Source organism: Callorhinus ursinus, unplaced genomic scaffold (genome assembly GCF_003265705.2).
Source record: "Callorhinus ursinus isolate GAN/ISIS: 27379988/994484 unplaced genomic scaffold, GSC_fseal_2.0 scaffold4, whole genome shotgun sequence".
NCBI classification, from domain to species: Eukaryota; Metazoa; Chordata; class Mammalia; order Carnivora; family Otariidae; genus Callorhinus; species Callorhinus ursinus.
Genome location: NW_027397066.1, coordinates 140,436,028 through 140,453,782, shown reverse-complemented (window position 1 = coordinate 140,453,782; position 17,755 = coordinate 140,436,028). Strand labels below are relative to the sequence as shown.

Here is a 17,755-nt window from a genome sequence, read left to right as displayed (position 1 = left end):
CTTAAACATTTATGAGTCTATTTATGCTCAGCTTTAAAGTCCACGAAAATTTTTAATTAGACTCTAAGTTTTCCCTAAACTATAACTGATGCACATTTTCCAAGAAACTCTAATTTCCTCAAAGTAATATTTTCAAAGAATTGAACATATCAATGGGTAATCCTAAGGAAACAACAAAAATTGAATGCATCATATCTTTGAACTATGCTTTTCACCAGAGATTCATAAGAATTTATTTGAGAAACACTTCTGTAGTTTTATTTTAAGTCAGTGGCAATATTTGGGGGTATGATGACATAAAACACACACTGAAAATAATCACTTACATGGCTGACTTCATACAGACCTAAATCACTGAAGGGATTTAGCCCCCCAAATTAGGAAGTCACTTACATTGACTCTGACCTCCCATCATGAGAAGTCCAGGTGCTTCTTCTTGAACTTCAAGGGCTCGGGCAGCCCAGGCATTGCCCCAACACTGCTTAGAGCAGTGGTCAGTCTGGAAGTAAAGAAGCACAGTAGTATCCCAGAGTGAGTGTTTTAAACAAGGCCTTCAAGAGGCACTAACACTGCATCCATGTTTGGCCACATGCCATTTGAGACTATAACATTATCCCACCACAGCAAGAAATGGTGATGAAAACCTAGAATGAACTGTATTTATCCAGAGAATATATCATAAAAGGGTTATCAACACATTTTTCTGTATTGCCATTTATGGGAAATTAACTTTAATGGAATGATATTATACCTCTATATTTTAAAAAATTCTGGAACACACAGAAAGTCAATTAGTGATAGAGTACTTATGAATTATATTGTTGTTTATAAATAGCAAAATCATAAGAATATCATAGAATAGGTAAAATTATTTTAAATGAACTTTCATTACAGAATATGTCTGTTTTGTTTATTCTACCATCTTTAAAGTAATTTAATATATATCCCATAACTAATCTAATAAACATATATTCCATTATTACTGAATAAAGTACAATATAATTTAATTAATATATACTGCATATTAAAATCAGAGTGACCAACTAGAAATAGCACTGTACTTTATCCTGGCCAAGGAGAACTCTATGGAGCAGCCTGCCCAGTCCACTTCAGGGATATAGAAGCTATTCCAACATTTTCACTCACTCCCCAGTGTTTTAGGAAACACGAATGTATGATATCCCTAAGGCTCACCCACCAAAACAAGACCTGACTACACATGAGACATCTATTCCAAGGGTTTTGGGGACCACACAAACTCTAAAAATAACACAATCTGGAGTAGCTAAAAGAAAGCTGTGTAGGAGACTGGAAAAACCACTGGTTTAAGAGGAAACCAAGATTCTGTTCCAGTTCTGAAGGTAAATAGCTCCGTGACTTCACCAAGATCTAGAGCCATTCTGTTTCCTTTCTAAATGTTGGCAAAAACAACACACACACACACACACACACACACACACACACACACACACACACATAAATCCACACACACACCCAGATGGATGACTCTAACATTCATCACAAGGGGAGGTTTTGAAAAGTAGGGCTATACAGTCCCCATTCACAGAGACTCTAATTTAATGTAATTGGAGTATAATGAAACATAAGTATTCTTTAAAAACTTCCTGAAATAAAAATTAAAAATGACAAATCTAGAATTCCAGATGATCTCAAAGCTCCCAACCCACCAAATTTTATGATTCTGTACCAGAGCTCATTTTGTCACTCATAGAAACTATGAAATATCACATTATTTAAAAAAGAGGAATTCCAAATGATAGACAAAGAAAACATTACACAACTACTGAACAATAGTAAATATAACCTTGATTTTTTTCTCCTTCAAATGATATACTATTACATGTGTATGTATATATTTATTATGTATTAATATACATGTACTATATATATTATATCATGTGTATATATAATGTATTTATATATACATTATTTACACACACACCATGCACAGACATATGCATGTGTGGGGGGGATGGATAAAATATACGTATCCAACAACTTTCTAGCTAATATTTTCATTAGTCTGATATTGCACCTACAATTAACCCAATATTTTTATCCACTTACTATGAAAAATTAGCATTTTTACACTGCAATTTTTTAAGTTAATTTTTTAAATATTTTAGATGACTAAAATTTTAATGTCTCACTTTTTAAGAATCCTACCTTTCTTGAGTTGTACTAGCCTACAAGTCTAACATTTTGGAAATCTAAGAGGAAACTGAAAAGCAGTAATCAACACTAAAACCTGAGAGAGAGAAAAAATTTTTAAAGGACAACACAGTTATGAAATAAACCTAATCTTAACTAAAATGTGCTTTATAGATGACTCATGCTTTTGTACAAGCAACTGTAAGGATTACAGTGTGTATCTTTATTGACATGAAGTGAAGATGCAAATCCTATAAATACTCAGAAGCACAATCCCTTGTGAAAGTAAGTATAAGCTATAAATAAAAAGTAAAATGAATGAAACAAAATGTAAATATGAAATGTTGTAAATACATCAGTCATTCACTAGCATATTCTGAGGTTACCACTAATAAAAGTTGTCATAGCGAATGTTACTAAATACCACAATCTGTAGGGTACCATCATTATCCCCATTTTATTTCAAGGAATAAAGATCAGAGAAGTTGAGTAACTTTTCCAGGTTCTCACACTTAGAAATATCACAACTAGAATTTAAACCTAAGCCAATCTTGACTCCAGAGATTCTTACCCTCTAAGTGTTCTAGCAGAGTATTAGAATAAAGGAGAAGTCATTTTTAGGTAGTCCTTCATTTTCACTTATACCAAATACCAGAAGCAAAGCCAACTTTTTTCCCCCAGGAAAGGCTTTAGAAGAATCTATGTAAAGTTCATGGACCTTTACTAAAAATGTTAACTAATGTTTCCATACTTTCAAAGGAATACACTGATCGAGAAATACCATATGTGTTTATTTATATATGAATGAAAAACAAAATGGAGAGTTGGCCCAGAAATACCATAGAATATATAAGCCCACAATCAATTCTAGTGTATTGAACACTAGAGTAAGCCCAAAAATTGCCTTCATGAAAAATACATGAAGGAAAAGAAGATGAAGACGAAGAAGAATCAATCCTTCTAAAAGTAGGAGTTTCAATCATCCTGTAGAAGGCCTTTTTTCATCTTTGATAATACTCATGACTTTTCTGACATTTATGTGAAGAAATCTTGGGGCAAATGTTCAAATTGAATGTAAAGACAAGCAGCAGAACCTGTTCTTTGAAGATTTTTTGGTTCTTGTTCCTGTTTTGCCAATGACTAACCTTATTCTCCTTGAACCTTACTTTCTTCACTTACAAAAATGAGAGAGTTGAACTATATTGGTGAGTTTTCCCACAAATAATTTATTAAGGAAAATTTCAAACACGCAGCAAAGTTGAAAGAATCATATAATAAGCCCCATAAACCCTCCATCTACATTTTACTATTAACATGTTACTATCCTTGCTTCATTGTGTATCCAACTATCAATCTACCTCATTTCTGGTGTACTTCCAAGTAAATCACTGATATTAGTACATCACTCCCTAAATACTTTAACGTGCTATAATTGAGTTCAGTGGTTGTTTAGTTTTTTCCATAAAACACAAATATAATAAAACATAAGAGTGCATATTCACTTAGTTTTAATAAATGCATATAACCAAACTCCTTTCAAGATATAAAATATTACATTGGTTTTAGAGTTTGTTTTCTAAGTAACAGAAGCCAAGATATGGCAAAAGTAGAGAGGTTATATTAGAAATAAAAGTAAAGATCTTCATCCTCAGTGGTCCCTCTGCCCTGCCTCAGAGTTCCAAGATGCTTGGGCCCCTCAAAAGGTAGAAAATCATCCCAGCAGATGCTCTCTGAGACCCTTTCCAGTTCAGTAAGGCAAAGCCTCTTAGTACAGATGAAAACAGTTAAACCACTCTGACATTCTCTGCTTTTCACCATACATGAAAGAAGGTCAGTTTCTCAACACTTGGAAGTTTCACTAGTAAATTATAATTGGTTTAATTGTTTGTTTATTGTGCTTAGGGCGATCCTGTATTTGCATCTCAGATATTCATCTTTTTAAAGTGATTTTGAATGGCAGTTAATATTTTTCCACATTAGAGCCAAGCTCTAGTCATAAACTGAAATGCACCTTCAAACATTCTGGCCAGTTCCCAAATACAATACTAATTTGGGTTGATATTTACAGTGACAAGTGGAGTTTTCTCTACATAAGGATTATAATTCCTGCTAAGATCAGTGTCTCTCTCTCTCTCTCTCTTTCTGCTTCTTTCTCTCTCTCTCCCCTCTCATATTTTGACTTTAACATAATGTAAATCTTTTGAGTAAACAAATGCCCTACAGGGAGACATGAGATGTTAGTTCTGCTCCTCCCTCTTGTGTAACTTCAGGCAACTTTCCCAGACTTCCTGGGCCTCAGTTTTCTAGCTGGTGATATTGAAGGAGGTATGACTAAATAATCTTCAGCATTAAGAACCTCAATCATACGAGGAGTTAACACAAAATTCACTTCAAAAGAGCCATCTTCCTGCAGGCAATTAAGTATCTGGGAAAGAAAGATCCAAACCTGTAGTTCATCAGATCACTCAATCATCTTAAACATTAAATCCTAACCACAAGATTTAACTGTAGAAAGAGACTTAATCTGTTCTCAATAGTTATTAGTCCTGTCTGAATAGTTGATCCTTATTTCTCTTTTTTTTGTTTTGTTTTGTTTTTTTTTCCACAGACCATCTTCTTTAAATGGAAATTCCAGCTTGGGCTATTATTATTTGACATGTTTCCTAGAACATCATAAAAGGCCGATATTGCCTGCCATACAGTACATTTGAATGAAAGAGGGCCTGCCTGCTCTGTGAGGAGCTGTTTCATCTCTCCTCTGTACTTCTAGTTATTTATATTTTAGCTGGACTGTTAATCATCAATATTGCCTATCATAAAGATGATATAAAAATATATAGTCCAAGGTAAATTCAAGTAAAGCAGAATTAGTAGGTAGGGCAAAAAACCTCTGGTAAGAATCATTTAAACTATAAGCATATTCATTGCTCAGGATTCTTGGGAGACAGTTCTCCAAGGGGCTCTTGTGAGCACATTTTGTGAGCAGTATTGATGTCCTTTGTTCTAGACTGTCTTTTCAAGGATTTTGTATAGAGGACAGCCTATGCAGACAGGGCAGAGGGCAGATATGTTTGCTGAGCTGTATAACATCTCTCTCCAGGGCAAAGTTTGGGCAGGTTTGCTTGCAGTCTGTTATAAAAGAGTTCTCAAAACTCAGGCCTGTGGTTGTGATGTGAATCCTCTGCATTAACGCCATCCACCTGGCTCAGTCCATGGCACTCCTGAGGAACCTGGGGTACAAGAAGAATGCAAACCCGAAGTTCATAGTGTTTGATGTGCCAGATGCATTAAATGTCTTTGTCTCTAAAACAGAAGTTTCTGCCAACATCTGTGAAACTATGGCAGGCTATCCCGTTAGCCTGCAAGGAGCCTGCAAAACAGTCTGCAAGAATCTCGGACCATCCCCAGTTCTTCACAAGGGTGTTGGCATTGTCCACACTTTTAGACTTTTAGCCTGGTATAGCCCTCTGTCTCAACTGAGGGATCACTCAGTCTCTCCTTCTCAGGGAACTCTGAACTGGCTTGAACATCAGACCTCCAGATAGCTTTCCTGAAGTCAGAGTACTTGATGAGTTTGAATAGCAGTACAAATTGCATTTCACAGAATCAAAAAAAAAATCATTTAGGAAAGATAATCTAGGACAAATAACATGAGTAAATTCAAGACTTCTCCAAATCTGCATAAATATAACATTTTTAGTAAAACCTGCCGTCCTCTGGGGTAGGAATGAAAAAAAAAAACCTTACCTTTTACAAATGGTAAAAAATAAAAACTCAATACAAAACACTATCAAATGAAGGTAATGAATATAGAAAAATAAACATTCCTGAAAAGAGTTTAAACATCATTTCTTATTGGTGCTCTAAGCAACTAAAGAAGGTGAAGAATGAGAGGATTATGGAGATTTACTGCACTGACTTCTTATAGTTTTGGAACTTCCCCCAGTGTATGCTGTAAATAATTATAAACTAAAATATAAGTATTTTACATAGTACCTCAGTTTAAATGGCTACTATGGGACAGCTGTTATTTTGCCCAACTGCAAATTAAGGGTAAGAGGCAGGAGGGAAGTCTCAGTAACATGGGATTCTGTTTTGGAACACAGTATTAACATATTTTCAACTAGACTTTCATACCTAAGCAGGATCAGCTTTGCCCTGAATTTTTCAGGTGAATAAATTATATATCATTTTATTTGCTTTAGGCAGTTCTCTGTAATTAAGCCATAGTTCAAAAAGTAATCTGCATGTGTTGTTCTTAGGAAAATAACATGAGGTGCAGAACAAGAACACTCAGCTCTGAAAAGGCTCTCTTTACACAAAAAAATAGACAATGGTCAGCAACATGAGGACATAAACTGTTTTGTTTGTCTCTAGCACATAATAACATTCTTACCATTATGTAGATATTTATTAGTCGCTCATTAAATTAACATAAATAACTATATTTTCATTGAGTATTTTAATCATAAGAAACTCATCATGTATTAAAGGGAATAAAAAAATTCAATGATCTGGACTTATTATTCAAATAAGAAAAATATTGGGAAGTTGGCTGAAATGTCTTATTTCAAAAACTGGAATAAATATGTAACTACTTCACAGTTAATGTGGTACAAGGATGATTTTCTAAAAAGATTTGCTTGTCAACCCCAATGCATAAAATGGTTTATATCTGTTTAAAGAGGGAAAAAGATAAAAGAACTCAACCCCCCAATTTTCCTTTTCATCATATGGTGAAATGAGCCCTCTATGGGGATTATAATTCTAAATCTAATTTACTATGAAGTGCTTACACAACTCTAAGTGTAAACAGACATGTGTTCCTGGAGATTAGAATGTCTTCTCTAATAATTCTCAATAATAAAGTTTCTAATCAAGATGCCATGACAGAATGATATCCCATTCTCTAACTTCCCATGGCAGATGAAGAACCCAGACCATTGAGAAAATCTACATAGACACCTGCTTCCAGGAAAGGTATCACATGGGCAGAAATTCTTGGTCTGGCAGTGCATGAAAGCAACGTGTTTCAGCATAGATTTCCGGGTTCCAATTCAAGCAACTGATTCTGCACTTCTGATCTGTACTTCACAATCTGTCATTTAAAAAAAAAATGTCTTCAGGTGATTCTGATACTTTGACAAGTTTGGGAGCTGTTCACGTGGGTCACAGAAACTGAGTAGGAAACCAGAACAGTGGACAAACCAAATCAAATTCTGGAATGAGAATAAGAAGGCAGCAAAGGAGGAGGTTGTACCAGGGAGAGGGGGGCGGGGGGGTCCATGTCTGACAATTGAGAAACGGATGTCAGAGACTCAAACTGGAGATCTCAATAAGACAGTGTGTTATGACCAGGAAGACACTCAAGGAAACTGGATGTATGGGCCGCTAAACTGTTAAAGGCAACGGTGCTGTCAACAGAAAGTCTAATGCCTTATTGTCAGGATTCAGAAATAATATTGTTAAGAACACCTTCGATTCTAATTTTTCTGTAGAAAATTCAACATTCAACATTCAGCAGACCCACAAATTATAAGATTTGTGTTTCAGAAATATTAAAATCTGGGCAATGCATTTTAGGACTAAAGAGCTTTAGAACATGTGAGGCACAGGAAGGAAAAGTGAGCCCTTAATTTAGTTAACTTGGAAAGTTAACTTGAGAAGAAATAAGAGGGTGGGAATTTAGAAATGAGGCACTTGACAAAAATCAAGCAAACCCTGGTTTTCCCACTTTGTAAGCTGAAATAAAGCAATGTTTCCCCACATCAAGGAAGGTGTACCCCCCAAAAAGACTGAGTGTTTGAGATTTCAGGCTCAGAACTCCGGTTTGGGTTTCATCACTTAGTAGCCGTGTGATCACAGGCATGTCAGTTAATCTTAATAAGCCCCAATGTCCTCATATGTAAAACTGGATGATGGATGGGTGATAACAACAGTAACTGTTTCAAGTGATTATTATGGTTATGTGAAATAGTGTATTATTTTACTAAATTACTTAGATACACATTATAAGTTCAGCATTACAATGTACCAGGTACTTCAGTTACCTGATTTTCTTGAACACATTAGTCCAAAGGTTCCCTTTTATAAAGTAGTGAGGAAAGGGCCCCACATCTTGACATGCGTGGCCTTCCATGGGATCGCAGAATGCTACAGTTGGAACTGGTTTTAGGGACTCTAGTCAAACTCCCTAATTTTACAGTAGAACTGTTGTCTTGGAGATTAAATGGATATGAACTACATCTTTCGGCTGATATCTAGAAATGGTTTAATTGAACTTTTTCTTATAGTTTTCCTCATTTTTATCTTTTTCATGAAACTAAAGAAACTAACACATGTTCATTATAAACAAACCAGACAATACTGAAGGGGAAAGTAAAAGTCTTCTTTAGTTGCCCCTCTAAGTCCAACCTGCCCCCCAGAAGTTAATTCCTTGATATCTGTGTCCCCCAGACCTCTTTAATGTGTTTACAAATCCTTTTCTACATGAAAGCTGTGCTCTCAACAACACACCGAGCTTGAGAAACTGGTTTCAAGGCTTTCAGAAAGTTAAGCAGCCAGGACTGGTACCCAAATTTCCTGATTCTCAGTCCAGTCATTTCTTCAGCACACCGAGATTCCTCATGTCCTGGTAGACTGTTTCACTGTGTTCAAACGTTCTTCTGTTATTTTCCTTAACATCAATTACTTTTCTTTACTTTATTCTGATCTTTAATTGGTTTCTCCTTATAAATACACTTCTAGAAATTTAGCAAGATCTTTGACATCAGGGACTATAGGAGGTATTGAAAATTCACTTGACATTAGTAACAACAACACAACAAAAAAGGCTACTATAAATTGTAAAACCACTCACCTTCTCTGGTCCCGGTTTCCTCATTTCAAAAATGAGGATACTGACTCCCTATTACTTACTTCTCACTCTGTTATTGTGATAGCCATAAACATTGTTTCACCCAATAAATAAAAATATTTAATCACTACAGTGTTTTATGATGGACTTTCTTGAACTACTCCATGCCTAACATACTATTATGTCCATAGCATGGTCTAGAAAAAAAAAATCTCTCCAACTTGCTTTCAAGTTGCGTTTCAACATGCCTTCACAGCTTTCCCATACTTGGCAGCCTCATTTCAGCTTATTCTAAAGCAACTGCATCAGTTTCAAGCGCCTTGTTTGTTCTTCCTCATCTTCAAGATTTCAGAATGCTGGAGTGCGCCAGAACCATGTTATCAGACTTCATCTCTTCTTTATCTGCAATCAGTCTTCTAATGATTCACCACCCAATCTCACCTCTATAAAAACCACCTACATTCTGATGACTTCTAACTTCATATCTCTAGCCCAGACTCTACTCTGAACTCTAAACTCATGTGTCCAGCTGCCTATTTGATATCACCACTTGGTCGTCCCATTGACGTCTCAAATCCACACATCTAAAACTCAACTCTGACCTGCTCATCTCTCTGTGTTCCCCATAATTTTATTCCTCCAGTTGCTCAAGTTTTAAATTTTGGATCCATCTTGACTCTCTCTCTCAAGACACCCCATTGTGTTCATCAACATATCCAGTTGGCTCTGTCTTCAGAATGTATCCAGAATCTAAACACTTCCCTCCAACCTCATTACCCATACCCTGGTCTGTGCCACAGTCTTGTTTTGCCTGGATTATTGCAATGGTCTACTCATCTCCTCTTGCCTCACTCCCACCTCAAATCTTTTCTCAGGCATTTAAGGAGCTTCAGAGTCTAAACGCTCCCTAAATCTCAGCCTAATTTCCAACCTCCTTTTCCTGAGTTCCAGGTAGAATGAGTCTAGCTTAATGCTTTCCATTCTCTTCTTTAAAGGGTGGTACAGGGGCGCCTGCGTGGCTCAGTCATTAAGCATCTGCCTTCAGCTCAGGTCATGATCCCAGGGTCCTGGGATGGAGCCCCGCATCGGGCTCTGAATGGGGAGCCTGTTTCTCCCTCTCCCACTCCCCCTGCTTGTGTTCCCTCTCTCACTGTGTCTCTCTCTGTCAAAGAAGAAAGAAAGGAAGAAAAGAAAGAAAGAAGAAAGAAAGAAAAAGAAAGAAAGAAAAAGAAAGAAAGAAAGAAAAAGAAAGAAAGAAAAAGAAAGAAAGAAAGAAAGAAAGAAAGAAAGAAAGAAAGAGAAAGAAAGGGTGGTACAATATAAAACTTAGAAGATTCAGAGTTGGAAGACCCTGAAGAACAATGCCACCACTTATCATTTGTATACGCCCAAGACATTTAACCTCTCATCTCAAATTATTTTTCAAATGAAAATAACAATGTTACTTGTTCTATTAGGTTATTGTAAAATCAGATTAGATTTTTGAAAGTGTTTGAAAAAAACAAGTGCTATAGAAATATTTAGTATTTATTATAATCTAATCCTTCCTATCTACTCAAAACCCAGTCCACATCTTTTTGTAAAACATTCCAAGGTGAACTAGTAAAAGAATGTCTTTTCCTTTTTAAGTCCTATAGCAAATGTTTGTTGCAAATGTTTACTATATTTTATATCAATTTATAGCATTGTCCTAAACAGGTAATTCAATAATGCAATGCTGTTTAACTTATCATAAGTGTATAAAGTGTCTTAAGTGAAACTGACCTTACTCTGCATTTTTTTATTACCATCATCTGTATATTTATTCTCTTCTATAATCTGCACTCTTGACCAGATTATAATCTCTTTTTAGGACAAGACACTCTCTTTGAGATACTCTAATTTCTCACATATTCCACAGGTGCCTAGTAAAGAAAATGTACACATTTTTTATAGCTGATGTGGCTATTTGGGTACAATGAAGAGGTATTACTTTAATGCCTCATGATGAACAAAACTCATGCTTTCTACCTTGAAAGAAATATCTAGTATGGCCCTAAAAGAGAAAGGACATTACGGCTTTAGTCCAAAAATAAATACAGCTATGGCATGATGGTCTTTTACTAAAAGCATAACCATGACATACTCTTAAATATCAGTTCATGCTGAGCTCTAGTCACAACTATAGTCTCCATAAGGAGAAAATTGCATGTTTATAATTTTTAAACTTTTTTAGACCACTGTGTCAAAAATCCAAACCCAAATAATTTCAAGAAAAATAAGCAAGCTGTCAGAATCTCTTGAGCCTGTTTTATTTCACATTTTAGTTACAAACAATTAGCAAAATAAATGCTTACCAATTACTCTACTACAATGATGTAGAAAATATAAAACAGGTTTAAGTAAAACTCAAAGTTATGGAACTAAAATTTTGGAAATGATTTTGATTTCTCAGTGGAACAGCTCCATGGATATAACATTGAACCAAACAGAAAAGAAAAAGTAAAACAGAGAAATGGAGAAGCTGACAAAAGGAGCCTGAATCTACTATCCTATAGAATTACTACCCTGACATACAGGTCTAATTCAAAGAAGTAATTCACTAAGGGTAAATAAAACTAAATAAAAAAAAACCAAAAACTTGGCTAGTCATATAATTATTCTTTTGTGGATAAGTCTGAAGAAACTGCAATAATTAATCTAAAACTAATTAAATATATCTTATCTTCTTTCTTGTAATTTAAATAATTCTCTGCTTTTCACATAAGTTGGTTGGCTGTCCACCATAAATTAACCATGTATTCCATGTGCTGGATTTTTTTTTCTTAATTCTGTATTTCCTTTATTTCTTCAACTGCAGCAGCAGTATGAGACAGCTGTTAAAAGCCCAGACTCTGGAAACAAGCCACCTTTGTTTGAATCCTGGCCCTACCACTTATTAAATTTGTGACTTAGGACAAAAGCTCTGTGCCTCAGTTTCCTCAGTTAAATAAGTATTGTAACAGTATCTACTCCATATGGGTTTTATGAGTTTTAAAATTAATATTTGTACTTAATATATTTTTTAAAACTTAGAACATAGGGGCGCCTGGGTGACTCAGTCAGTTAAGCATCTGACTCTTGATTTCAGCTCCAGTCATGATCTCAGGGTTGTGAGATGGAACCTGCATGGGACTCTGCACTGGGTGTGGAGACTGCTTAAGATTCTCTCTCTCCCTCTCCTTCTGCCCCTCCCCACTCCACGCATACACACTCGCACTTTCTCTCTCTCTAAAAAAAAAAACAAAAACAAAAAAGCAAAAAACCCTAGTACACAGTAAGTGCTCTATTTGCTATTATTAATTTTAAGTAACTATAGGGGCCAGTGAACATTTTCTTAAAGAGCCAAAAAGTAAACAATTTACTCTTGCAAGAGGTCCATACTAACTCTAGTGGTTGCAACTATTCAACTCTGCTATTGTAGGATGAAAGCAGCCATAGACAATATAGAAAAGAAGGGACATGGCTGTGTTTCAATAAAGCTTTTTTTTAATAAAACTTTTATTATAAAAATAAGTCAGCAGTTGCTGACTCCTGAACCATAAAGTATAGAAAATTGCTCCTATCTTGAAATGAACTGAGGCATTATTACTCTAAAAAGACAAGCAGTCATTTCTAGAATATAATGAGTATCTGCCCCACGGACATTTGTGGGGTCTCTCATTGGTGAGCAACTAGAGACTGAGTCAGATATGCAACTGATTATGCTTTTAGAAAACAGATTAGAAATCATAACATTGGTTTTAACATATTCAGACACTCTTTTCATTTTTGCCCTTAACCCTAAACATTTCCAGTATTCACTACTCTATTCTAGGACCTCTTCAAAGTTGTATCTGATGCTATTTTAACCAAATTGCACCTCTACAAAAGTAGGTATGTGTGTGCACATGTGTGCATGAGTGCATCTGTGTGTGTGTGTGTGTGTAAGTTCAGGGAGGGAAAGAGTGTAAGCAGGGTAGGCCAGCAACCAGGAAAATAGTAGGGAGAGGAAGATAACAAGGTAAATATGGCTCAGGAGATAAGAACTAAATGGCCATATGGAAAGTCACAATAAGTAGGGAGAATGTAGAACACCAAATCCTTTGTGAAATGAGACACATTAAGACAGGGCAGAAGGAAAGTTTTAAACAACATAAGAGATTTAAACAATGAAAGAAAAGTTTCTCTTTACTGATGTAGTTATCATTCCCCACGTTCTTCATTCCTTTGAGTAGATTCAGATTGTCATCTGTTGCCATTTGCCCTCCACTTGAAGGGCTTCTTTTGACATTTCTTGTAGGGTAAGTTGGATAGTTACAAATTCGTTCAGCTTTTGTATGTCTGAAATAGTATTTTACCTTCATTTCTGAAAAGTATCTTCACTGGGTAAAGGATTCTAAACTGACATTTTCTTTCAATACTTTGAAGATGTTGTTCCACTGTCCACTAGTTTGCCTTGCTTACAATAAGAAACCAGCTGTCATTCTCATATTTGCTCCTCCATATACAATTCCTTTTCACGTCCCTCTGTAATGTGCTCTTTTCTCTGGTTTCTTTAATATTTTCTTTATCACTGGATTTAAAAAATAAAATTATGCCGTGACATCGTGCAGTTTCTTCATGTTTCTTATACTTAGGGTTTATGGAGATTATTCCATCTACGGATTGATTGTTTTCATCAAAGTTAGAGATTTTCAGTCATTTATTATTCAAATAGTTTTCTAGGCTGTGTTCCACCATCACATTTATCTTTTCCTTCAAGAATTCCAATTACGTGTGGAGCACCGGGGTGACTCAGTTAAGTGACTGACTTGCTTTCGGGTCAGGTCATGATCTCAGGGTCATGGGATCAAGCCCCACATCGGGCTCTGTGGTTAGCACAGAGTCAACTTGGGACTTTCCCTCCCTCTGCTCTGTCTCTCTAAAATAAATAAATATTTTTTAAAAATTCCAATTACTTGCATATTAAGTCACTTGACCTTGTGCTCACTGATGCTCTACTCATAACTTCAAAGTCTTTTTTTTCTCTTTGTGTTCCATTTTGCATAGCTTCTTGTATAGTGTTCAAGTTTACTAATCCTTTCTTCTGCAATATGTAATCTGTTGGTAATACCATCTAGTGTATTTTTAATCTCAGTCACTGGATATTTCTTCTCTACAAATTAGATCTGAGTCTTTTTTATATACTTCATATCTCCACATAACATGTTAAAAATTTCTTCTAGTTTCTTAAACATATAAAATACCATTGTAATTATTTTAATGTCTTTGCCTATTAGTCCTATCATCTGTATCATTTCTGAGATGCTTTATTTTATTGATTTTTCTCCTCATTGTAAATCATATTTTTGTGGTTGTTTGCGAGCCCTGTTGGGTTTTGAGTTACTTTTTATTATAAAGACAGTACAATGTTACATAAAGTTTGGGGAAATAAAAACACAAAATGATTCATAACCTGCCATCCTAACACTTCATTTTTACATTTTCTAATCTACACTTTGTCCACATGCATCTATATTTTACATACTTTACATCAGAGAACTATCATTATTGCCCCCAAATATTCAGATATAAAAGAGGGGCATATATATAAATACATCTAGCACTCTTTAAAAAAACTCTGAAGTTCTTACTGGTTTTTATCCACATCCATATCTCATTTTTACAGTTGTAAAATCAAAGCATATAGTCAAATTAATATTTCTATGCTGTCATTTTATATCATAATGGTCTTTAATATCCTCATATAGTCTGTCATTTTTTCTCTTAAATATTTTAAAGATTAAAAAATTATGAGATAATTTATGCTTATTTTACAAGTGAAATAATTAAATTATATGAAAGAGGGCGCCTGGGTGGCTCAGTTGGTTAGGCGACTGCCTTCGGCTCAGGTCATGATCCTGGAGTCCCGGGATCGAGTCCCACATCGGGCTCCCTGCTCGGCAGGGAGTCTGCTTCTCCCTCTGACTCTCTTTCCTCTGGTGCTCTCTATCTCTCATTCTCTCTCTCAAATAAATAAATAAAATCTTAAAAAAAAAGAAAAAAAATTATATGAAAGAAAAAATTGGCAGACTTCAGAGGTATTGCAGGTTCTGTTCCAGACCATGTCAATAAAGCAAATATTGCAATAAAATGAGTCCAATGAATGTTTTGATTTCCCAGTGCATATAAAAGTTGGTTAATGCTATAATACAAAGTGTATAATAGCATTATGTCAAAAAAAGAAAAACAATGTATATACCTTAATTTAAAAATATTTTATTGCTAAAAATTGCTAACCACCATCTGAGCTGAAGCAAATCATAATCACTGCTCACAGATCATCATAACAAATATAATAATAAAAAATTTTGTAATGTTGTGAGAAATTACCAAAATGTGACACAGAGACATGAAATAAGCATAAGCTATTGGAAAAATGGCATTAACAGACAGACTTGCTTAATGCAGAGTTTCCACAAACCTTTAATTTATAAAAAAAAAACAAAAACAAACACAATATCTGCAAAGTTCAATAAAGTACAATAAAGTCAAGTATGCCTATAAAGGTCTCCATACCCTACTTCAGTTCCATTTCCTCAGCTAACAAATACTATCACTCTGATGTGTATCCTTCCTTATCTTTTTCTATTTCTTTATCTTTCATATGTAAGCAATATATAGACAAATATATAATTTTTGTTTGTGCATTTTTTGGAGTTTTTACTTATTATACCATGAATATCTCTCTAGGTCAAGAGATACATGCTTAACTAATTTTTTCAATTGCTTCATTTTATTCTCTACTAACCATATAACATATTTTAATCAACCATTTTCTTAATGATAGACACTCCCATTGTTTCCAGTGTTTTCTTTTTGTTTGGCGGGGAGGGGCTTTTTTGGTTTTTTTGGTTTTTTTTTGTTTTGTTTTGCCTCTTAAAGCAATGCTGCAATACTGATTGCATGCCAGAAGCAATACTGATTGAATTTTAACTTGCTGGTTGCTGTATATTTTTATATTCCTATAAATATTCTTGAGTTTTGTTCTGGGAAACAGTGAAGTTACTTGGATCCTTTCTGGTCTTTTTTTCAAGCTTTGTTAGAAAGGACCAGAGTAGTGTTTAGTCTACAGCTAAGTTTTTCCCAATACTCTGGAAAAACACTTCTCAGGATATCTACCTGATATCCAGTAAATTATGGAGTTTTTCCTTTCTGCTAGGTGAGAACAGAACACTATTACCAGCTCTGTGTGAGCTCCAAGGATTTTTCTGTCTTATCTTTTTAGGGTAGTTATTTTCTGAGCCTTGGGTAGTCTTCTTACATGCATACACTAATCAGTAGTCAGCTAACTATTCCGTTAGATTAGGACAATCTGCTGAATAAAACAAAATAAGCTGAGCAAGAAAAACTGAGCACAATGCAGAGGCACCAATAAAAAGAATGCAAAAGTTTAAGGGCAAGAGAGTCACTGGTGTACCCAGACTAGGAACTGCCCAAAAGCAAGGTGAAGTAGGATAGGATTATCCTTAGAGCTTCATTCTCCACCTTCTTATTTTCTGTTCCTAGAACATTTATAAAATTGACCTAATCTTCCATGTTAATGATTTTCATGTTAATGACTTGATACTTACCAAGCAAAGAGCATCTGTGTTTTAAAAGAGGCATAGAGAGAGCAATGCTTATTTGAAAGAAATCATTAATAGCATGTTATCAGGAAACCACACTGAATCAGTAAATGACACATTCACTAACTCACCTCCATTCATACATAATAAAATCACCACCTCCAACTCTACCTGTTTGCATAATCTGTTTCAACATAGGTTAAGCATGATAATTGGGATTGGTTAGGACTTTAAAACAGCATTGTAGTGCCTCTAATATGAGGCGTTTCGGGTTATAATCTCTAAGGGTACCTTCAGAGGTATATTTTTACAAATTAGAATAGTATTTCCTTTGAGGACTTATAACTAAAGGGTAACAGGAAATTTTGAATGAGTTGTTAATTGAGGTTAAAGTCATATTAGTAAAAGTTTTAATAACCATGTGAGAAGAGGTTAAAGAAATTCTGCTTATTTTAAATAAAAAAAGAAAAACCTTATTAATTTTAAAAAATTAAAGAGATTAAATAATGTTGGGTTGCTTCTCTATGTTTTCAAAATCAGTAAAACAGAATACATTAAATATCAAAATATGCTAAAACACATTCCTGATCTACATCACAGTAATTTAAAGAAAAATATAATACTAGCTTTTTTAAAAAAGGTTAAAGAGTAATCACATTTGCCTTAAGGCAGCAAGTCAGTACAGGTAACTTGTATACTGCTTCCTTCAAGCAGTGTCTTTCCCTTGCAAATCACAACGGCTAGTTTGAGTTACATAGGGATTTTCTTTCCCCGTGAAATCTGAATTTAATTCTTTCAAGTGAGGGGCATGAAAATGTTTACATTTACAATGATATCTTCACACAAAATTCATGAAACTTCTGGAGTTCTTGTGCATACCTAGGACTGAATGAATGTACTGAAAAGTCAGCTAAAACAAATGGTGGCTTGATCATTATGAACCAAACTAAACATATGGTATAATCTCATAGAAGACCTTATGGTTATATTTATATAAAATGATAAATTAGTTTTAAATAAAGCCATTTAATCATCATAATTTGCAAATTCTAAAAAGGAATTCCTTGATGATGCTTAACATTAGAAAGATCTTTTTAGTATTTAAAATCCTGGGCGCCTA

General features: G+C 34.8%; 1 protein-coding gene across 5 annotated transcripts in view; it reads right to left on the bottom strand.

The window, feature by feature from the left end:
- The window catches only part of TLL1 (tolloid like 1), a 216,871-nt gene that overhangs the window by 182,902 nt on the left and 16,214 nt on the right, over positions 1–17,755 (bottom strand). Inside the window, exon 2 of one of the 5 annotated variants that reach the window (XM_073892464.1) lies at positions 394–499. The exons of the other annotated variants lie outside the window; for them this stretch is intronic. Within the exon in view, the coding sequence (XP_073748565.1) occupies positions 394–415 (22 nt within the window). The 5' untranslated portion in view covers positions 416–499. The remainder of the gene's footprint in view (positions 1–393; positions 500–17,755) is intronic. 5 annotated transcript variants of the gene reach the window in all.